This window comes from Diceros bicornis, chromosome 34 (assembly GCF_020826845.1).
Source record: "Diceros bicornis minor isolate mBicDic1 chromosome 34, mDicBic1.mat.cur, whole genome shotgun sequence".
In the NCBI taxonomy this organism is placed as follows: domain Eukaryota; kingdom Metazoa; phylum Chordata; class Mammalia; order Perissodactyla; family Rhinocerotidae; genus Diceros; species Diceros bicornis.
In genome coordinates this window covers 25,822,278-25,843,526 of record NC_080773.1, presented here as the reverse complement: position 1 = coordinate 25,843,526, position 21,249 = coordinate 25,822,278, and the positions used below count along the sequence as shown (strand labels likewise).

Here is a 21,249-nt window from a genome sequence, read left to right as displayed (position 1 = left end):
TCTTACCATTTTCTACGCATTCTGATATTTTCTATGAATTTATTTCACTTTTTAAAAAATGGTTATGATCCACCGTGGAATTCACCCATATTTTGAAAAACTTCTCGGAAAGATCTGAGAGCCTGTCACAGCCTAAGCGAAGGTTCGGCTCTGCGGCTTCAGGGTTTCCTATCCGTACACGCGTGACCAGACTACATTTCCCAAAGTGCCTCGGGGGAGGAGGGGTCTGAACTCTGATTGGAGACTGCCGAGCTCTGATCATACCTCAGGGGGCGCGTCCTAAGGCTTGCTGGGAAGTGTAGGCGAGCCCCACATGGAAGGAGGGGGCGGGGCTTGCAAGGGAACCTACGTAAGGCACCCGATGGCTGCTGGGAAACGTGGTTCTGGGAATGCAGCAGTGGGCCTGCCGCTCGGCCTCCTGGGATTTGTAGTTCCGGCAAGCCGTGCGGCCTCTGGTTCCTCCTCCGGCTGGGTTATCTCAGGTCTCGCGCCCTTCCTCCACCACTTCCCTGGGATCCCTTAATGCCTCGATACCAACCAGTTGCTCAGGCCTTCTCTGGTCCGCGGCTCTGAACTCTCAAGCCGCAGGTGCTCCGCAGAGAGCCGGGGAGGGGAGGCATTGGCAAACACCCAATGGGGAGACCTGGGAGGGCTTCTTGGAGGAAGGGACACGGTTCCCAAAGACAGAACTGAGTCACGAGTCAGCCCCGAATGCAGTGCACAGGCTAACTGATACGATGCATAAACAGTCATTGCAAATGCCATCCACTCCCCAAGTCGACCTCTCTGTGCGCCCACAACGCTTTGTCCCTGGGCTGATGAGGAAAGCCCCCAACCCTGTGGGAGCCCAGGGAGGCAACCAACCCAGGCCTGGGGGAGGCCAGGGAGGAAGAGAAGCAGTTAGAGATCCGACTCATCTCAGGGTCCCCAGCATGGCCCCACGCAAGCACCTTCATTCATCCAAAGGGCTCCCATGTGCCAGGGGATGCTGGGGACGCGGAGCTAGCCAGCCCCAGCCCTGCCCTGCAAGGGTCCCTCCCTCCGGCTGATCAGGGCCGGGTGAGAAGAGAAGTCTGGCTCAAGTTTGCCCAGCAGGTAAGCGGCCGAGGTAGAGCTAGAACTCAGGCCCTCTAGCTCCAGAATCGAGGCGGGTGTAACCATTGAACTGCCCCGCCCACTTACTTTCCAGAATGTGAGGTCTGTGGCGGTGGACCCCTCCGGCATTAACAGATACCCATCAATGTCTGCCAAATCTGCCCTCTGCCGTCCTGCTGCCCCGCCCCCACCCTGGGAACAAGCTCAGAGGGGTAAGAATTTTAAGATCTTCAGTCCCGTCTTTGAAGCCCCCCTAAACTAAGGCAGCCCCCCACCCCCCAGCCTCCCATTCTGTACCTCCGAGGGAGGCTATGGGGCTGAGAAGCGACTCCTGAAGGGAACGGGCGCATCGTGCTCTCCCCTCCTGGACATGACAGGGTGGCTCCTTCCTCCCACTGGTGGATCCATCGGTGACACTTTAGGCAGATGTGCAGTGGCTGGGGGAGGGGGAGGGGCAGGGATGTAAGGACAGATGGGGTGACACTCCGGTTCCTGGGCTTCATGAGGGTGTCAGGGTCAGGACCATGTGGCCAGTATTGGGGGACACCGGGGTGATTCCAAAAGAGGACCTCCCGCAAAGAGTGCTGTCCACAATGCTGAGGCCTGGGCTGGCCATCTCCTGGGCGTCCTCACTGCCCCAGGGAATAAAGGCACGAAAAATGGTGGGGAAGGAAAGGTATCGTGTGGCTCATGTTCCACCGTTTCCTAAACGCTCACTTCTCTGGGCTCACCTGAACATCCCAAGGGCCATGCAAGGTAGGGCTGATTGTGCCCATGTTCAGATGAGGAAACTGAGGCTCAGAGCGGGTAAGGGACTGTCTCATGGCCTCACAGGCAGGCAGTAGAGGAGGGAACATTGGCAGGGGGTCTACGCTTCCAGGCTGGGTAGGTCCTCAAGTTTGTGTCTCCACACATGCCCCAGGGGTGGGGGAAGGGGAAGGGAGTGGGGCAGGGCCTGATGTTATGGTACCATTTGGTGAAACAAGTTTGAAACACACTAAACAAAATTAAATGGGGTCTTTCCTTCAGAACTTGTCAAGGTCTTTAGCTCCTTTGGTTTCCCAGATCTCTCTGAGCAGGACCAAGGCCTGGGACAATGACTGACAGCTCCTGGGTCCCAAAGGCTGTGAGGCGGGCACGATGGGGGTGGAGGCGTCAGCAGCGTGTGCACGCATGTACTCCGGGCACCCGTGCGCAGGAGCGGAAGACCGTGTGTACATATGCACGTGTTCTCCATCACTCTTGATTCTGGAGTTCAAATCATAACTGTAAAAGCGGGGCAGGACAAGCATCCAAAAGCCACGGTCTGCTCTTCCCGCGGAGAGAGAAAGGCCCAAAGTGCCCCCATTGCCTGCGCAAGTCAGAACCCACAAGGCTTTATTGGCGCCGGACCTAGTCTGGTGCCCGCCGCTTCCAGAAAAGACACAGGCAAGGAAGGAGTCCCGGCCCCGCAGGAGCCCCCCTCACCCCCGGGATCGCCCAGCCAGGGGGACACACTTCCATGCACGCGCAGGGAGGGAGGGAAGGGAAGGGCGTTCTCGCAGGGCGCACGGCGCAGGCAAAGGGCAGGTGGCGGGATGGAGAGGCGGAAACCGGCCCCGCTAGAAGGGGAACTCGCAGACGTAGTAGAGGCGCCGCTCGCAGTCGTGGTCCCACCAGGAGCCGTCGTCCGAGGCCTGCGCCACGCAGTTTTCGAGCGCGCCCCCGTTGGGCTGGTTGGGGCTGAGCGGATGCGGCGCGGCGCTGGGCCCGGCGCCGGGCTCGGGGCGGGGCGTGCGGTGCCAGGCGAAGAAGGACACGCGCTGGCCGTTCTCGAAGAGGTACAGGCCTTCGGAGCGCCGGTCGTGCACGCCCAGCCACACGGGCCAGTTGTAGGGAGCCAGCGTCGCGCGCAGGTACCGGGTGAGCGTCTCCATCTGCTGGCGGTCGGCCGGCTGCGCCAGGCTCCCGCCCCGCGCCGCGCACCGCGCCTGCGCCGCCGCCTGCGCCTCGAAGTCGCGCGAGAGCAGGAAGCACTTGTGGCCCAGGCGCACTCCCTTCAGGCAGCCTGTGGGCGGGGAGGGGCGTGGTCAGAGCCTCGGGGGCGTGGTCAGAACCACAGGGAGCCAAGAGGCGGGGCGTCAGGGCCGCCGGGGGCGGGGCCAGACTGTCGGGACCGGACTGTAGGGGGCGTGGCGCCGCCAGAGTGGGGTCCGCTCCACCGCGGGGAGGGGATCGTGCCTCCCCCACTGCCCTCCTGCTCACGGTATCCACCTTCCCTGTCAGCCAACACGCCCCGAATCTCCAGGAACCCCCTCGCCCCTGACACCCAGGATCCTCACCTCTCCGGGCGCCTCCTCCCACCGTCCCCACACCCGCGTCGTCCCGCTCTCCCCGCCCGCCCGGCGCGGTGCGGACTCACCCTCCAAGCGGCCGTGCTCGCGCTCGGCGCGGCTCTGCGCCTCCTGCAGGGCTTGCACCGCGTCGCGGGTGTCGCCCGCCGCCTCCCGCAGCTGCCGCAGCCCCCGGGTCAGCTCGACCACGCGGGTGTCCAGCACATGCAGACGGACGTGCAGCTGGTGCAGGCCCGCGTCCAGGCCGGCCAGGCGGCCCACTGCGGACGGACAGGGCGCGCGTTGGACCGGGACCCTGGGGGCGGAGCCGGGAGACCCGAGGACCTGGGAGAGACGGGGACCTAGGGCTTCTGGGGGCGGAGTTGGGGTGGGGGGCACTCGGGACTCCTGGAAGGTAGGAGCCGGTGGCCCCGGGGCTTTTAGGAGGCAAGGCCGGGACTCGGGGCTCTTGGGGGTACGGAGCCTCCGGGCTGGGCAGTGGGCAATTGTGAAAATGACCGCGGAGGCCTGGGGGCAGGGCGGAGCTCACGATTACTCACGGATGTAAGTGACCGCGTCCTCAGGGGTGGGAGAGGGGCTGGGGCTGTAGGAGGGGGTTGGCGTTGCTTCCTCCTCCTCTGCCTCCTCCAGACCATCCTCATCAGCCCCCCAGACCCCTTCGCCTTCAGGGGTTCTCTCAGGATTTTCGTCCCCCCTCCCAGCAGGCAGTCTCAGGGCCTCCTGTATATGCTGAGGCAGAGGCAGAGAAGGGATGGTCAGAGCCAGCCTGTCAGCCCCATTCTGACTCCCCAGACGCTCAGCCAACCCCTCTCCAGCTGTAAGCTGGCTCTCTGGCCCTGAATCCCTTCTTTGAACCCATCACCCTCATCCTCTGAGTGTATCCCATCACCGCTCCCCTCGCCCATTTTCCTGACCCTGGAATACCCCCTCCCAAGCCCACAGTTTCCCCTCAGCGTCCCAGCAGGCCCCAACTCACCTTCAGCATCAGGGCCTCCCTCTCCCGCTCCTCCTCCTGGGCGCCTCCCCAGCCCCCCTCCCACTCCCTGTCAGCTCCCCGAGCACCATGGCTGAAGCCCAGGAGCTGGGGGACCACCAGGGCCCCCAGGAGCCAGGCTGCTTGCATCAGGCTGGGCTCACAGCACCCAAGGCTGCAGACAGGATGTCTCTGGGGAGGGGGGTGTCTCTAGGGACTGGCGTGTGCCCCCCACCCCGAGTGCGGATCACTAGCCCCCTGGTCCCTGCCTCTCGCAGCTTCTCGCAGAGGGAGAGTGTCCCTCTCCTCCCAACTCTGGTCTCTCTTCGTTGGTCTCTGCTCCCCTGTGTGTCTCTCTCCGCCTCTCTTGGCTCCCCGGAGGCCCTGCCTCTGTGGCCGGAAACCTCCAACGTTCCAAAGCCTGGATCCCGCCTTGGGTCTCCCCACACACCCCCCTCTTCCCACGTTCCAGAACTCACTTCCGCCCTGCTCTTTCCTTCTGCGGTGGCCAAAAGCTCCAATGGTGGGGAAGAGAATGGAGCCAGCTCTCCAAGGGATCCTGGGGACACAGCCTTTGCCCAGGAACCCCCTCAGGGAGTTGTTGGGGCTTGGCCCTATTCCACTCTCCTCCCACTTGCCACTCCTCGGGAGGGAGGTGACCACAGTGTCTCTCTCAGATTGTTATTATCCTGTGGCCACCATCGCCCACACACCCTGCTGGAGGAGTCCCTCCCACCAGTCTCAGGCTCTAAGGGCGTCTCCTGCCCCCAGAGGTCCCATCCCTCCCTCCAAGCCCTTGCCTGGACATGCGTGTCTGTCTATGGGGACACGTATGAAGCGCATGTGTGTGGCTGTGTGTGCAGCCCTGGGAGGTGGGGCTCCAAGATTCATTTGCCTACTTTCCTGGAAGCCTCCTGCAGGCCAGGCTCTGGGTGGGGCAAAGCTGGGGATTGCAGCTGCTCACAGACAAGCAGACAGACAGTCTCACAGGGTGAGCGGCTGGGCCAGAGGGGAGGGGGGAGGATGGGTGGGTGGGGGGTCAGGGAAGCTTTCTCCAGAAGGAGGAGTAGACAGACACCAAGCTGGGTTCGTAGAGAGCTCTGAGCATCCATCGAGGTGCCTGGACCCCTGTAGTCACCTCCTCCTGGCTCTCCCCCTCTTTCCCCGGAGCCCCTCCAATCCCGTGGCTTGCCGCAGCCAGAGCCACGCTTCCAAACCATAAATCAGGTCTTGTCACTCCCACTACCCTGTTTCCCATCATATGCAGGAGAGAAGCCAAGCTCTGTCCTCAGCCAGGCCTGGCCTGGCAGCGGGGGGTGGGCAGGGTGGGCCCTCTGCACCTCTGCAAGCTCGTCGCCCCATCCCCTCACCCCCCAGCTCCAGCCACACTGGTCTCTTCACTCTTTCCTGGATGCTAAGCTCCTTCCCACCTCATTTTGCACTAGCCTTTCCCTCCTTCTAGAAGACTCTTCCCCCAGCTCCTTCTCATCCTTGAGGTCTCAGCTCAGAGAGGCCTTCCATGACGGTCTTATCTGAAGAAAGTGTCCTTCCAAGTTTCTTTATTAAAACACTGCATTGTATCTTTTTGGTATAATCAAGACTGGCATTGTCTTGTTCATTTCTATACTTGTTTGTCGTCTGTCTCCTGCCAAGGGAGGCAAGGATTCTTGTTCACGGTGGTATCCCCAGAGCTAGAATGGGGCCGACCCAGCACACAGTAGGTGCTCAGTCAATCTGTTGTGTGAGGGAAGAAGTAGCCATTCCTGGAGGGGTAACGGCTTCGCCCAAAGACTGAAGGCTTGACGGCTGTGTTTAGGTGGTACCCTGAGTTCCCTGAGGCAGGGGCGTAGGGGCAAGGGTAGAGGTGGTGAGGGCAGTGGGAGAGAGGCTGCAGAGGCAAGGGAAGCGGGAGGCCAGGCCATGCCTGCTCTATGCCAGACCAGTGAGTCATGCAGGGCTTCCCCAGCCTCGGTCCGGCCAGTTGTGCCAACAAGCATGAAGCTCACCAGGCCGCGATTGCAGGGCCCACTCTTCAAGGGGGGAAATCAGGGCTCAGAGAGGGGACAGTGCAGCCTGCTGGATGTCACCAGCGTGGCGCCAGCTTCTGGCTCTAAGGAAGAGCAGAGCATCTGCCCTCAGCCTCTGGGAGCCCAAGGGGGGCCTTGGAAATCAACGCATCCAGCCTTCCGTTTTCCAAGAAAGCAGAGGGCAGTGTGACCTTGGGTGGGCTGCCTGCCACCTCAGAGCCCTGGCCCCTCAGCTGCCCTTTAGGGGCCTAGAGACCGCTCTCTAGTGGGTAGAGGCCCCGAGAGATAATGCACAGGCCGGGAAAGGCCTTGTAGACTGTAGAGAGGTGCACAGCCTCTCTCGCTGCTGGCACCAACACGGGCAGCTGTGCTCCCCCCGGGCCCAGCTGTTCACCACCTGGGCTGGTGGGTGTGCATCCAGAGGGGGGCCTTCCGAGGCTGGGCCAGCACCTGCTCCAGCTCACACTGTGGAAGCCCAGAGAGCCCACAGCTGGAGATGCACCCAGAGGCTGCCTAGAACTGCCCTCTGCGGGTGCCCGTGCTCCGGCTGGCGGCCCCACAGGCACTGGTGTAGCTGGAAGAAGGGTAGGGGCCTGGGCCATAGGGACGCTCTCCCTGCTGCCCTACGGGATTTGCCCTGTCTCTGTGGGTGTGTCCCGGGCACCAGTGAGCTGAGCTGTGAGGAGAAGGTTGGGCATGTCTGCATGTGATGAACGAGAATATGCAACTATGGTGTGCCCAGGAGTGAACAAGAGTAGTGTGAAGACTTTGAGCCAGCCGACTTGTCCCTGATCCTTGGCACCACGTCTTTAGAGCTGGGTGACCTTGGGCAAGTTACTTAGCCTCTCTGTGCCTCGGTTTCCCTCTCTGGAAAAAGGGGATGGTGAAAGTCCCTAGCTCATAGGGTTGGCGTGAGACGTGGATGAGTTAATCCAGAACATAGCCTGGCACACAGGAAGTGTTCAAGAAATGTCAGCTGTGATTATCATGGAGGGGAGCTATGGCGCCGTGCCGTGCATCTAAATAGGCGCGTGCACACCTGTGCGATGGATGGCGAGGGGGGTGCGTGAGAGGGGGACGCATGCATACATCTCCCTATAGTTGCGTGTCTCTGTTTCAGGCTTGCGTGTGAGCTGAAGATCCGAGCATGCACACTCTGGTTCACGCCCGTGTGTGTGGTGGGTAAACGCGTGTGCCGCGCTGCGTGGATGCTCCGGCACACGGGCGTGCTATGTCCCTGTTGTAGCTGAATGTGTCTGTGGTAATGTACACTCAGGTAGGTTGGGTCTGGGCGGTCACGCCCTGCAGACTGTGTCTGTGTGGGCATGTCTGCACGTGCAGGACCAGCTAGATTATGCACCTGTGCCTTGGGGGAAGGTGTGTGTGTGTGTGTCTGGGGGACAGGACAGGAATCTATAGCTCTCACAATCCAATTTGGGGGTGTGGAGTCTCGCAACGAATATTTATTGCGCCCCGCTGTGTGCAGAGGGGCTGCGGAGCCCTCTGGGAAGGGGCGGTCCTGGGGTGTGCAGTGGGGGGGTACCCTCAGGGGGGCGGGGCCCCATCGTCGGGGTTTGGGGGCAAGCAGGGGTGGAGTCAGGGTTCGGCGAGCTGGCGGCGGAGAGGAGTGGGGGGAGGGCAGGGGGAGGGGGCGGAGCCGGAGTCGGGGGGGATGGGCGAGGTTTGGGGGCGCGGGGAGGGGCTCTGTCTCCTCCGCCGGCTCCCGGAGGGAGGGGAGAGGGCGGAGGGAGGGGAGGGAGGGAGAGAGGGAGGGAGGGAGAGAGACAGGGTGAGGGAGAGACGGCGAGAGCGAGGGAGCGAGAAGGGAGGCAGAGGAGGCGCGGAGCGGGCGGCGGCCGCGGCCTGAGGAAGAGGAGGAGGAAGAGCGGGCGGAGACGCGGCGCCGGGAGCCGGCCGGACCGAGCCGGGGGCGGGCTAGCCAGGAGGGGCGCGGCGGCCGCGGCGGACGGGGGGGCGCTCTGCGGATGGCCAGGCCCGGCCCGCGGGGGGGGTGAGGTCCTCGGCCCCCCCGCCCTCCCCCCGGCCCCCGCCCGCCGCCTCCCCGGGCCCGCTCGCCCTCCGGGGCGGTGGGGCATGGCCTGAGGGTCCCCCGTCTCCGGGGGGGTGGGGGGTGGGGGGGAGGGGGGAGGGGCCGCGGGCGCCGCCGACCGGGACTCAGCAGCCCCGCCAGGCAGGTAAGGGGGCCGAGAACCGGGGGCTTTGGGGTCGCCGCGGGGCCGGGGCGGCGGGAGGGGGCGGGGGCGCCCCGGACGTCCTTGGCCGCGCGCCGGGCTCCCGGGCCGGGCGTGCGGTGGGGGTTGGGGGTGAGGTGGGGAGCGTTGCCCTGGGCGACGCCAAATTGGGTTACGCCCCGGTCCCCGGTGCCCCGTCCCAGATCGCGGACCGGATGCGAGGATGCGCCCCCCATCGCCCGCCAGCAGAGACCCCAGCCCCAACCCGCCTCCCCGCGCTCCTGGGCCAAGGGCTCGGTCGCTGTCCCCGCCTCCTGGCCCTGCCCGGCCACTCCCCCGCCTCGCCCGCCCTGGCCCACCTGGGCCCCTCGACCCCTCCTGCGGCCCCGCCTCTCGAGGCCCCTCCCCCAGGTCACCCTGGTGCCCACCCCCCTCCAGGGGGCTCTGGGCTTTGGCCTCCTTCGCCCCCTTCGACCCCCTCTAGCTCCTGCTTCTCCTTCCAGGCGCCTCCAGCCGCTTCCCGCCCCCTTCACAAGCTCCCCCCCTCCGCACCCGGTCTGCTCTCCCTTCCCCGCCGGCCGGCGCGCCCCCTCGGTTCCCGCCCCCGAGTGCGCTCCCGGGTGCCCCCGCCCCCTCTCCCCGGCCCGGGGCTCTCCCCCACCAGTTCCCCGGCCCCAGCGGGGCTCCCTCTCCCCGCCCCTCCCCGCCTCTCTCCGCCTCCATTCATTCTCCCGGGCCCCGCTCGCGGCCACGCCAGCCGCCCCCCGTCCCCCCGCTGCCTCCCAGGGCACCCCCTCTCTCCCCTTCTCCCCCCCCCCCCCGCCGACTCCTCAGCCCGTCTCGGTACCAGCTGCGTGCCAGCTATTCTTAGCCGTGGAGCGTTTGATTCATGCCGCCCCGGCGGAGTGTGCCCGCTCCCTCCCTCGGGGCCTGAGGGGGAGGGGTCAGAGCCGGTCCTGGGGGTTGGGGGCAGCCGCACGCGCGGGGGGACCCGGGCCAGCTTCGCTTTTATCCCCACTGGCCACCCCATTAGTGCCCGGTTGAGACTGGGGGTCAGCCAGGGTCAGCCGAGGGGGAGTGACCCCGGGGTCCCGGCTCCGGAGGTGGGATGTCGAGTCGCGTGGGTAGAGGCCGGGGTCTCCGCCCGGGCAAGGTGGGGCGGCGCTGCTGGGTACTGGAGGGGGAGGGGGCTTCGAAGCCCGGGTCACTCGTGGGGGAGGGGCTGGCCGGCCCGTGCTTAGATGCCGGCTCGCCCACAGCTCTTGGAACTCTCCTCCCCACACACACATTTTGTTTTCCCTCCCCCCACCCCCCAGCCCATCCCCACTCCCCCAAAGTCAGCAGTACCCTCCACTGCTTCCCATCTCCATGGCAACGGTGCAGGAGCCGGGCCTGGTGTGGGGGGGGAGGGACCAGACCAGACATTCTGGTTTCTGGTGCTGGGGTGGGAATGGGGGAGAAGATGAGGGAGGCCGACCCCTTTTGGGACCCACTCTTGTAAGGCCACCCCAGGGGTGAGAATAGTGGGGGTCTGGATATGATCTCCCACCCCAGTCCCCCAGACCCTCACCCCACTTCTTAGCCTCTCTCCCAGCCCCCCCGTCTCCCTCAGTACCAGGCAATGGGCTCCACCCACCCTGCAGTGGCCACAGGTCATCAGCAGCCACCCCACACTGGCCCAGGCCACCACACCACTGCCACCGGACAGCCCTCCCAGGCCGGCCTCCCCACTCAGCCACACACCCTCTCAAGATGCCCCGAGCAACCTGCAGAGGCCACCTCTTGTAGTTCCCTCGGGGGCACCCCGTGCATGATGCTCTGCCCCATGACACCCCCATCTCGGTGCCCCTGGGACACCGATTCCCCAGCAGCCCTCTGCACACATTGTCAGCCACACTTCGGTGAAGTCACTGGCTCCACCCGCTCCCAGGCACCACGCTGCCTCCGGCTCCTGCCGCCCCAGGCTCGCACATGGCACCTCCATCTCCCCCTTACTACATCTCAGCCTCTCACCCCCAGCCATCCAAGGGGAGGAAGGGAGGGCCTCCGGTGAAGGGCCAGGCTGGGGCAGGAGGGCAGGATGCTGGTGGGTCGTCCACCTGTGTGTCCTCGGCTAATTTTAGCTGCATCTTCCGTGGCCTGGCAAAGTGGGCCAGTAGCTCCCGCGGTGATTCTGTGGTTTCTGGGACACCGCCACGCTGGGTCAGCGGCAAAGTGGGGCGCAGGAGGGGTGGGGGGTGGCGAGCAGGGCCAAGGGCAGGGAAGGAGACGTGCTGGCAGCATGGCAGGGATGGGGGTGTGTGTGCACGTGCAGAGGCGGCAGGAGTGTCTGGGGGTGTGTCAAGCCTCCTTCCTGCCTACCACGGGTGTGTCGGAAGGCTACCCTTGTCCGCTGAGTGGTGCCTGTGGCCTCCGAGGGATCCCGGGCTCCTAGTCTGACAGCCGCCCTCGGCCCCCCGCAGCCGCCTGTGATGCTGCCGTCCCCCATCGCCCCGTGGCCCCACGATGACCCACAGCCCCGCGTCAAGCGAGGACGAAGAACGCCACAGTGCCAGCGAGTGTCCCGAGGGGGGCTCAGAGTCCGACAGCTCCCCAGACGGGCCCGGGAGAGGCCCCCAGGGGACCCGGGGCCGGGGCAGCAGGGCACCTGGTAGCCTGGCCTCCATCCGAGGCCCCCAGGGCCGCTCCATGTCTGTGCCGGACGACGCCCACTTCAGCATGATGGTCTTCAGGATTGGCATCCCGGACCTGCACCAGACAGTGAGTGACCGCCTGCTGGCTGATGGGGGACAGGGGCCCGAGCCGGCTCGAGGAGGCCTCTGGTGCTGAGTGTCCTCTCGCTGGGCCCCCATTGCCAGGCCCCCACTTGCTTCCCCAAGTCGCCCTCCTGTCCCCAGAATCACCCCCACCCACTTCCCAAACCACCTCAGGCCCCTCACTGTCGCCTCCCCCACCAGAAATGCCTGCGCTTCAACCCGGATGCCACCATCTGGACGGCCAAGCAGCAGGTGCTCTGTGCCCTGAGCGAGAGCCTGCAGGACGTGCTCAACTATGGCCTGTTCCAGCCGGCCACCTCGGGCCGCGACGCCAACTTCCTGGAGGAAGAGCGGCTGCTGCGGGAGTACCCCCAGTCCTTCGAGAAGGGGGTGCCCTACCTGGAGGTGAGGCCAGGGCCTTCCCAGCGCCTTCCCGGGGGAGAGAAGGCATGTCCCACGACACCTCTGCCCTCTCCCCGTTTCTCTCCCAGCCAAGACCTTAGCAGGAGGGAAAGCCCGTGGGCTCTTCGAGATCTCGGGGCATCTCAGAATCAGAAAGAGTCAGAGAGGCCTGAGTTCAAATTCCAGTCTGTTCTGCCTCTGACCAGTGGAGTGGCCTTGGGCAAGTCACTTCCCTGCCCCAAGCTTCTCGGAGTCCCGATTACTGTAGGTGTTCTAGAACATTCCTGAGGGGTCCAGACTCCGACTCCTTCGTGTGAGGGGTTGCAGTCTGCACACCCCACAGCGGCCCGGCATCCCTCTGCCCACCCAGCCGAGGCTCCAGGGCTGTTCACACCCTGACCCTGAGCTGACCCCTGGCTCAGAAGAGGGTCCAACCAGCTCCCCAGGCCCCTGACTTGGAGTCTCTGTCTCTCCTCTCACCTCGCCCCTGGCCTCAGTTCCGATACAAGACCCGAGTTTACAAACAGACCAACCTGGATGAGAAGCAGCTGGCCAAGTTACACACGAAGGTGAGAGACCCTGCTGGCAATTACCCCCTAGAGCACCCGCCACACCCTGAGACCCGGAGCCCCCTCCCCAACCGCTTCCTCTCCCCACCTCTTCCCCACAGCCCTCCACATCATTGCACAACTCTTCTATTCCGCTGCCGGGGTCTCCCACTTAACTCAAGATGCCATGTCGCATTTGGAACAGCCCCAGTGCTCCCCCAGTGTCCCCATCATAACCGCTTCTTAACTTCCCTCTTTGCCCCTCGTTGCTCTGCCCAGGCCCACACAACTTCCACCTGGATCCCCTTTCTTCCTCCTTAGACTCTCCCGTCTCATCTCCTGGGTCCAGTATCCGCTCAGGCCCCTTCCCCCTCCCCTGCTGGGCCTGGACTCTGACATCCAGTGTCCCTCTGCCCAGGGGCTGTTTCCTAGACACCGCACAGTCCCCTGTCCCATAGCCTAAATCTCTACTGGATCCAAGGATGTACCCCTCCGCAGCCATATCTTTCCTCCTGGTGCCTTGCCCTCCGACCCTCGGACCCTGTGTCCCCTGTGTCTCCTCTGGTCCCCTAAGAGCTGGGTGGAAGCCAGGGGGCTGCTTTGGTCAGAGGTGATGTGAAGGATTCTTGACACTTGCCAAAAAGCCCCCTAGACCCTCCTCATGCCCAGCCCGCCGCCCCGCCGTGCATTTGTCTTTGTCCTCCCCCAAATATTCCGTCCCTCCAGACCTGCGCCGTCCACTGCAGGAGCCACCCGCCACACGGGGCCCCTGCGCCCTTGCAGCGTGGCCTGTCTGAACTGAGTCACGCTGTGAGTGTGAAATGTACACCGGACTTCGAAGACTCGGTACCCTCCAAAAAGTAAATTATCTTATTAATAAACTTCATACGAATTACCTGCTGATACGGTAATATTGTGGATATGTTAGGTTAAAAAGACGTGTCGTTCCAGTGAATTTCAATACAATCAACGCTTCCCTTTCCTTTTTACGTAAAGGTGGTTGCTAGAGACTTTCCCGTGTGTGTGGCTCGCTGTGTATTTCCGCTGGACAGCGCTGCTCCGCATCCCGGCTTTTCTCCCTTGGTTCCTGACCGGCCTGTCTTCTCTCTTTTGTCCGTGGCTCAGACGGGGTTGAAGAAGTTTCTGGAATACGTGCAGCTTGGGACGTCCGACAAGGTGGCACGGCTGCTGGACAAGGGGCTGGACCCCAATTATCACGACTCGGATTCAGGAGGTAGGGAGGGCGTCGGGGGCTTTGGGAGAGCTGGGGAGCCTCGGGCGTGGGGGGCGCTGTGTGTGACCGGCCTTTCGCGCCCCTCAGAGACCCCCCTGACGCTGGCTGCCCAGACAGAAGGCTCCGTAGAGGTGATTCGAACCCTGTGCCTGGGCGGGGCCCACATCGACTTCCGGGCCCGGGATGGCATGACAGCGCTGCACAAGGCCGCGTGTGCCCGTCACTGCCTGGCTCTCACGGTGAGGTGCCAGCCCCGCCCCGGGACCCTCTCCCAGAGACGTGAGCTTAGAGACACCCCCAAATTGTTGTGTTTCCTGCACAGACTACACTGGGCAAATTGCCCCAGACCCTCCCTCCTCCTCCCCTCCATTGTCACTCCTTCCATCGAACCCAAGACCCTCCTCAGACCCCCAGGTGCCCCCACCCTCCCTGGCTCACATCAGCTACAGCTGATGGTCACAGGGACCCTTCCCCTACACCCAGGTAGATCATGTTACTCTCTCCATACCCAGAACTTCTCCATTCCCTCTGACCCAGTGGACACCAACCCTACCTCTGTCTCCTTGTGGTGTAGAACCTCCTCGTGTCCCTTAAAATACAGAGTGAGCTCCTTGCTATGCCCCCAGATAAAGATCCTCCTCCATACACACCCTGAAAACACAGCCCATCCACGTACCCTTCCTAACCTAGCAATTATCTCCCCCAAGTACACTCCCTCTTCTCTCACAGGCAAATACAGCCCTCTCCCCTGTACAGTGTCTAAAATGCGCCTTCCCCAAGAGACAAACCCCATAGACCCACAAAATACATCCACAGAGTCGGCTCGCACAGTCTTATTTTAAAACACCCTTCCTCTCCCCCTGAGCAAGAGCACTTGATCCCTCTTCATTCACAGGTCAGGATAGATTGCCCCCAAAGATACGTAGTTGTTGATAAACATCCCAACTCACAGATGCTCCAGCTTAACAGAGCCTCCCTCCCCTTCTCCAGCTCTTTCTTGAAGAACCCTAAATGCAGACAAACACCAACACTGGACATCTGCCTCATGCCCCTGGAATCAACAGCCTCCCTATATCCCCCCAATGCACTCCCCTCTCCCAGACCTGGGTCCTGTCACCCCCAAACCCCAGCCTCCAGACCTGCGCTGTCTAATCCAGTAGCCACTAGCTACATGGCGCTGTTTAGATTTAAATTAATTAAAATGAACTAAAATTAAAAATCCTGTTCCTTGGGCTCACTAGCCACATTCAAGCTCTTGGTAGCCCACCTATGCTGCCATAGTGGATGGCACAGTTGGAGACTGTTTCCATCATGGCGAATGTTCTGTCGGACAGCGCTGCTGCAGGCCGTCCTCACACAGGGTCACCTCCAACACTCTCTCCTAATAATGCTCGAAGCCGCCAGCCTTCGTGCCCAGAGCTGTTCCTTGAGTGAGACCACTCCCTGCAACCGAGCCTCGGGCCCCAGTGGCCCAACTCGCCTTCAACCGTCTTGCCCTACCCAGGCCTCCTTCTGTACCCCATTCTTGGGATCCTGGTCTTAATAACACCTCCCACTTGGCCAGGGGCCCCCCTGCATCCAGACGCCATTGTCTTATTTGTGCCCCCCAACTATCCTGCTGACTAGGGGTGGCACTGGGTTCCTTCAGTGGCTCCTCCAAAGTCAACCATAGGGGAGGGATGGGCAGGATGTCAGAGTGGGAGCATCCTCTGGAGGCATCTTCCCAATCCCCTCATTGTTCACAGGGATGGGAGAGGCCCCAGAGGAGAAGAGCCAGCCTCAAGGTCGCACAAGGGCATCATGGCGGAACGGGGACTGGGATGGGCCAGTGTGGATCACCCAGGACCGACCCTTCAGGATGAGCCGGCACTCCTGTGACTGTCATCTGTCTTTTCTCCCTTCCTAGGCACTCCTGGACCTTGGGGGCTCCCCCAACTACAAGGACCGCCGGGGCCTGACCCCTCTGTTCCATACGGCTATGGTGGGGGGCGACCCCCGCTGCTGTGAGCTGCTCCTGTACAACAGGGCCCAGCTGGGCATAGCCGACGAGAACGGCTGGCAGGAGATCCACCAGGTGCTCTCGACTCGGCCAGGAGGGGCTGCGGGTGGGGAGTGGGGGTGTCTGGGCCTTGAGGGGGCAGGAATCAGGGACCCTTTCCGAGGGGCTGGGGGTCCACACAGAGGGTAGGGGTGGGAGTAGCATGGTCCCCAAAGAGGAACAGGTGAGGGTGCAGACATGGGACCCTAAGGGGGCATGGGGTGGGGACTGGACATCTTGATCCCTGAGATGGGTGGGGATGGCCTCTTGAGCCTCTCAAGGGGCCAGGCCAGATATCCGGGCTTTGGAATGACAACCTGGGCCCCCATGCAGGATCGGGGACTGGAAGGAGAAGGGAGGAGGATGCGGGGCTTCCTGGACTCCAGGTGGTCGGGAGGGTCTGATCTGGCCTCCTCGGCTCCCTGTCCCCCCAGGCCTGCCAGCGGGGCCACTCTCAACATCTGGAACATCTGCTCTTCTACGGGGCTGAGCCCGGAGCCCAGAACGCCTCAGGGAACACGGCCCTGCACATCTGCGCCCTCTATAATAAGGTCTGCCCCACAGCGCCCGCCCAGGCCTGCCTCCGGGCTCCGGCCTCCCAGCCTCCCTGCGCCCTCTGCTCCTTCACTGTTTCATTCATTCATTCATTCATTCATTCACTCATCAAATATTTACTGAGAATGTTCCCTGTGTCAGGCCCAGAGCTGTGTGTTGAGGATCAAGTAGTGAGCGAGATGTCCAGTCCCTCCCTCAGGGGACAGACACCCATGCCGTTAGAATCCAGTGTTCAGAGTGAAGTCACAGGGAATTTAGGTCCCAGTGGGACCCCAGATCTGGGCTTGGGCTTGGTGCTGGGGTGGAAGTGGCTCTCTAGAGGACATGCCACCTGTGCAGAGGTGAGCAGGAGTCAGCCAAGTAGAAGAGCGGAGAAAGACGTTCCAGGCAGAGGGCACAGCCTGTGCAAAAAAACCAGAGGGGAGACAGTCAGGACTGTTATGGGAAGGGAAAGGAGCCCCGGGGGGCCTATTTCCCATTCAGTGCCCAGTGGAGTACCTACTGTGTGCCCGGGCACATGGGTACAGAGGGAAGGCCAAACCGCAGCCCCGAAGGCAACAAGAGTGTGTGGCAAGTTTTAGCAATTCAGGGCTGGGTGATGGTCCCCACTTTGAGGGTTCCGAGTAGAGCTGAGCAGGAAAGAGCTGGGAGGGGGTCTCATGTACACGCTCCACCGTGCTGTGGTGGCTGGTTGTGGCTTTCAGCCTGATGACCCCGGTCTCTTTGTCACCCATGCACCAGGCAGTCCTGGGCAGGTCAGCCCCTCGGAGCTTCAGTCTCCCCGTCTGTTTCCCAAGGCTCCCTGTGCTTGGAGGGTTGCCTCGCAGACTTAGGAGGACAGGGCCTGGCACGCTGCTGCTGGTCCGACAGCCCCTTCTCCCCTCCTCCAGGAAGTCTTCCAAGACAGCCGCAGCCCCTTCTGCCTCATCAGAACTTGCCGTGCCGGGGACGTGGCAGGTAGCCACGTGCCGCCTTGTGGCAGCACGCAGTCTGTCTGCTCTGCCGAGGGAGAACTCGGTGTTTGTCAGATCCAACCACCACGATGCTGTCACTTCCCTCCCCGGTGCTTCTGTCTCGCCTGTTCCCTGACATGGGCCTCGTGCCCGGGTCCCCTGACTCCACGGCCTGTGTGCATGGCCTGTGGGCAGACCAGGGCCCCCCCAAACAAGCCCCGTCTCCTCTCCAAGGCTCTGTCCTCTTCCCGAAATGAGAACAATGTCAGCTGATGGAAGGAGATGAAAGATCATATGTATTAAGTGCTCATACCTAGAAGGCAGCTATAATAATTATTATCATTATCACTATTGGTTAGGAGACAGAAGCCATGCCATTAATTTGAACAGGGAAATTATAGTATAAAGAATTACATAGCGGGAACAATTACTCTTAGATGAGCCAGTCATTTCTCCTCCTTGAACTTGCCCTTTCTCATCTGTGAAATGGGTTAATAACACCTACCCTGCAAAGGATCCAGTGGGTGAATGTTTTGCTTGCTCCTGGCATGCTGCTTCATGAAGAGATGCTTGACAAATGAGAGTTCTTTTTGTACTTCTCTCTCCTTGTCTTCCCTCCCAGACTTGGAGCTTCCCAAGGGCCAGAGCTGGGTCTGAGAGATTTCCTCCATCTCTGCTCCCCACGCCTCCTGGCCTGGCCGTGTAGCCCCTGGTGGGGAAGGTCAGGTCCATGTCTAGGCTGTGAGCTCCTCGAGGGTGCTGGCTAAGTCTGATCCATGGCTCTGTCCCGGGGCCTCGGCACATAGCAGGCCTAGATGCATCTTTGTTGAACGAGTGAGTGAGTGAATGAATGATGGGTCGGCCACCTAGAATTTTCCCCAAGATTGCACAGCGCCCGGCTCAGAACATTCAACAGGTGTTTGCTTCAAGACAGATTGAACGGCCTGACACATGAATGAATGACTTGAGCACATGAGTGTTGAAGGATTCTACTCCACACCCTCCATCCTCGTCCTTTCCGTGCATGTTTCTTGAGCACCTACTGTGCGCCTGGATGGGAGATGAATCAGACACGGCAGGCGCCTGCCCTCGGGAGGGCGGGGGGGAGTTCGCAGTCTGGCGGAGAGGCAGACGTGTAAACAAATAATTGCAATTCCGTGAGATAAGTGCTGAGACATCAGTAAATACGCGGTTCTCGAGGAGTCAGGTGAGGAGCTGGTTGCGCTGGTGGAGATGCTGTGGTTCTGTGCTAGGCAGGGCGGCGGTGGGGGCATGCAGATATGCAAAGACACACACGGCGGTAGTTAACAGTCTAGTTGAGGAGACAGCATGTGCACACACAGACACACACACACACACACTCACAAACACACCCAGAAAACTTGAGCTCTCTTTGCCGTTCCAGTGACTGGCATGAGCAGTCCGAGTTGTGCATTCACGAGAGATGGATGAGCACTAGGGTTAGAAGGCTGGGTTGGAATCCTACCTGCCGCACTCGCTGTGTGACCTCGGGCATGGATTTGCCCTCTCTGAGCCTGTTCTGTCGGATGGACCCATACAAGCATCCTTGGTGGGTTCATCATGTGGAGAGCGTGAGACCAAGGAGGTGCTTGGGAAGGCTGGTTAAATTAGCATCTAGGGGGCTGGTCCCATGGCTTAGCCGTTAAGTGCGCACGCTCCGCTACTGGCGGCCTGGGTTCGGATCCCGGGCGAGCACCAACGCACCGCTTCTCCAGTCATGCTGAGGCCGCGTCCCACATACAGCAACTAGAAGGATGTGCAGCTATGACATACAACTATCTACTGGGGCTTTAGGGGAGAAAAAAAAAAGGAGGAGGATTGGCAATAGATGTTAGCTCAGAGCCGGTCTTCCTCAGCAAAAAGAGGAGGATTAGCACGGATGTTAGCTCAGGGCTGATCTTCCTCACAAAAAAAAAAAAATTAGCATCTAAGGGAGCTGGAGCGAGTCGAGCTGGGGGCCGGTTGGGTTTGGCCAGGCCGAGACAATGGGGGAGGACGTTTCCTCATCCAGCAACTGTGTATTGAATGGCGCTCGGCACCCTTCCAGGTGGTGGTGGCCCATACAAAGCCAGGGCCCTGTGAAACTGACAATGTAGCGGGGGAGAGATGCAAAAGAGACGAGTAAAATAGAAATGCAATTTCAGGGAGACAGCGTTTTGAAGGAAATGAGCTGATACTGGTTTAGAAGAATGCCTGGCACATGGCAGGCATCAGATAAATAAAAATGAATAAATAAAAATTAAGCAGGGAACAGGACAGAGGGTTATTTTCGACAGGGTGGTCAGAGAAGCACTCTCCAAAGAGGTGGCATTTGAGCAAACACCTGAATGATGGGAGAAAGCGAGCCATGCAGAGATCTAGGGGCAGAGAATTCCACGCAGAGGGGGCAGCAGGTGCAAAGGCCCTGGGGCAGCAGCGTGCCTGTCAGAGGAAGCGGGAGGCCAGTGTGGCTGGAGTATGCAGAGCGAGGGAAGGTGGTAGAAGATGAAGTGAATGAGGCTGGGCGTGGCAGGGCAGGCAGATCAGGGGGAGCCTCCTGGGCCATTGCAAGGACATTCGGTTTGATCCAAAGAGTGAGAGGGTGTGACATGCTGTGATTGACACTGGTAAGGAATTGATCTGGATGTGGATAGTGTCTGAATCCCCTCTGCCCCCTTCCTTCTGGGTCTAGCAGAGGGTATGATGAAGAGTAGATTCTGGAGTCACACAGACCTGGTTTGAATCCGAGCGCCGACAGTCACCAGCCACATGACCCTGAGTTCCCTGAAGCCTTAGTTTGCTCATCTGTAAAATGGGGGCAGCAGTTTCCATCTCACGGAATTGTTGGGCGACTCAGCGAGCTTCCGCCTCTAACATGCTGGCACGCAGCATAATAAGCCCTCCATGAGGTTTAGATGGGTGGCTGTCAACTAGGACGCTTCCACCCCCCGGGGGACACTTGGCAGTGTCTGCAGACATTCTTGGTTGTCACGACTGGGGAGGGGGGTGCTACTGGCATGTAGTGGTAGAGCCCAGAGAGGTTGCTCAGCCTCCCACGATGCACAGGACGGCCCCCACAACAAAGAATCATCCGGCCCCAAAAGTCAGTAGTGCAGAGAAAGCCGGGCTTAGATTAGCGCCAGCCAATAGAGTATAACACGAGTCACACATGTGGTTTTAAATGTCCCAGGAGCCACATTAAACAAAAAGGAGAAAAGAAATCGGTGATACCAATTTAGTAGCGTATTTTACTTAACCTGTTGTATCCAAAAATATTATCATTTAAATATATAATCAATCTAAAAATGATTAGCGATATTTAAATTATTTTTTTCATGCTCAGTCCGTGAAATCGGTGTGTACCTTACACGCACAGCCCTTCTCAGTTTGGACTGGCCACGTTTAAAGGGCTCACAAGCCACACGTGGTGCGTGGCTGCCGTCCAGGTTGGGACCAGATTGTTCCCGAAGTTCTTAGCACTGTGCCTGTGTCCACTCGTCACCTTAATTGTGTGTTTCCTTTCATTCACCCTGTGTCACCGACCGTCGCCCTCAGGAGACCTGCGCTAGGATCCTCCTCTATCGAGGGGCCAATAAAGATGTGAAGAATAACAACGGACAGACCCCCTTCCAGGTCTGGGGGAGATGAAGAACACAGAGGGGATAAGGGAATGGGACATTCGGGAGTGCTGGGGACAGGCCGATGGTCGGGGAGAGGAGGGAGGGCGGGGATGCTGGGGTGAAGGTTTGGGGGGTTGGAGGCGGGGGAGCAGCCAGCCAGGACCGTACGGTGCTTCTACCCCCTCCTCTCTCGGCTGCCTGGGCCACCCCACCTCCCTGTACCCCTCCCTCCAGGTGGCAGTGATCGCTGGGAATTTTGAACTGGGAGAGCTGATCCGAAACCATCGAGAACAGGACGTGGGTGAGCCAGTGGGGGCTGGGGCCAAGGGAAGAACCTGGGGTGCTTGGGGGTGCATGGTGGCATGGGGAATTGGCAGACCTGATTTGGGGGCCAAGATGGGATCAAAAAAAAAAACCCTGCCGGACTGTGAGCATCTGAGGAGTGGGAGGGGCGTGACTCCAGGCCCCCCACTTTTTCTCATCTCTGTCTTTTTCCCCTCACGCTTCTCCCCCACCATCTCTT

The 21,249-nt window shown here is 61.0% G+C and overlaps 2 protein-coding genes across 7 annotated transcripts in view; one reads left to right on the top strand and one right to left on the bottom strand.

The window, feature by feature from the left end:
• Window positions 1-2,416: 2,416 nt before the first annotated feature.
• On the bottom strand, window positions 2,417-4,648 carry CLEC11A (C-type lectin domain containing 11A). Its single transcript, XM_058531004.1, has 4 exons — window positions 4,405-4,648; window positions 3,968-4,157; window positions 3,497-3,688; window positions 2,417-3,142 (listed from the first exon to the last, which is right to left on the bottom strand). Exons 1-4 carry the CDS (start codon window positions 4,549-4,551, stop codon window positions 2,697-2,699), a joined length of 975 nt encoding a protein of 324 aa, XP_058386987.1. The 5' UTR covers window positions 4,552-4,648; the 3' UTR covers window positions 2,417-2,696.
• Window positions 4,649-8,389: 3,741 nt separating this feature from the next.
• SHANK1 (SH3 and multiple ankyrin repeat domains 1) overlaps window positions 8,390-21,249 on the top strand; it is a 46,340-nt gene continuing 33,480 nt past the window's right edge. For 5 of the 6 annotated variants that reach the window (XR_009216728.1, XM_058529940.1, XM_058529941.1 and 2 more), the window contains exons 1-10: window positions 8,390-8,623; window positions 11,083-11,380; window positions 11,578-11,781; window positions 12,276-12,347; window positions 13,452-13,560; window positions 13,648-13,799; window positions 15,467-15,634; window positions 16,033-16,149; window positions 20,662-20,739; window positions 20,961-21,027. Coding sequence is in view for 5 of the 6 variants with exons in the window: in XM_058529940.1 (XP_058385923.1) it covers window positions 11,126-11,380; window positions 11,578-11,781; window positions 12,276-12,347; window positions 13,452-13,560; window positions 13,648-13,799; window positions 15,467-15,634; window positions 16,033-16,149; window positions 20,662-20,739; window positions 20,961-21,027 (1,222 nt within the window). In the remaining variant the exon portion in view is untranslated. Of the gene's footprint in view, window positions 8,624-11,082; window positions 11,381-11,577; window positions 11,782-12,275; window positions 12,348-12,973; window positions 13,187-13,451; window positions 13,561-13,647; window positions 13,800-15,466; window positions 15,635-16,032; window positions 16,150-20,661; window positions 20,740-20,960; window positions 21,028-21,249 lie in introns of those variants that run through there. The other variant, XM_058529942.1, reaches the window with a different exon arrangement.

Bases quoted from the DNA above. Each gene is read 5' to 3' on its own strand.
- CLEC11A (XM_058531004.1), bottom strand. From the start codon at position 4,551: ATGCAAGCAGCCTGGCTCCTGGGGGCCCTGGTGGTCCCCCAGCTCCTG. The intron at 3,689-3,967 runs GTGAGTAATCGT...GTCCGTCCGCAG, and splicing joins GGACGCGGTCACTTACATCC to TGGGCCGCCTGGCCGGCCTG. The intron at 3,143-3,496 runs GTGAGTCCGCAC...CCCCGCCCACAG, and splicing joins CGAGCACGGCCGCTTGGAGG to GCTGCCTGAAGGGAGTGCGC.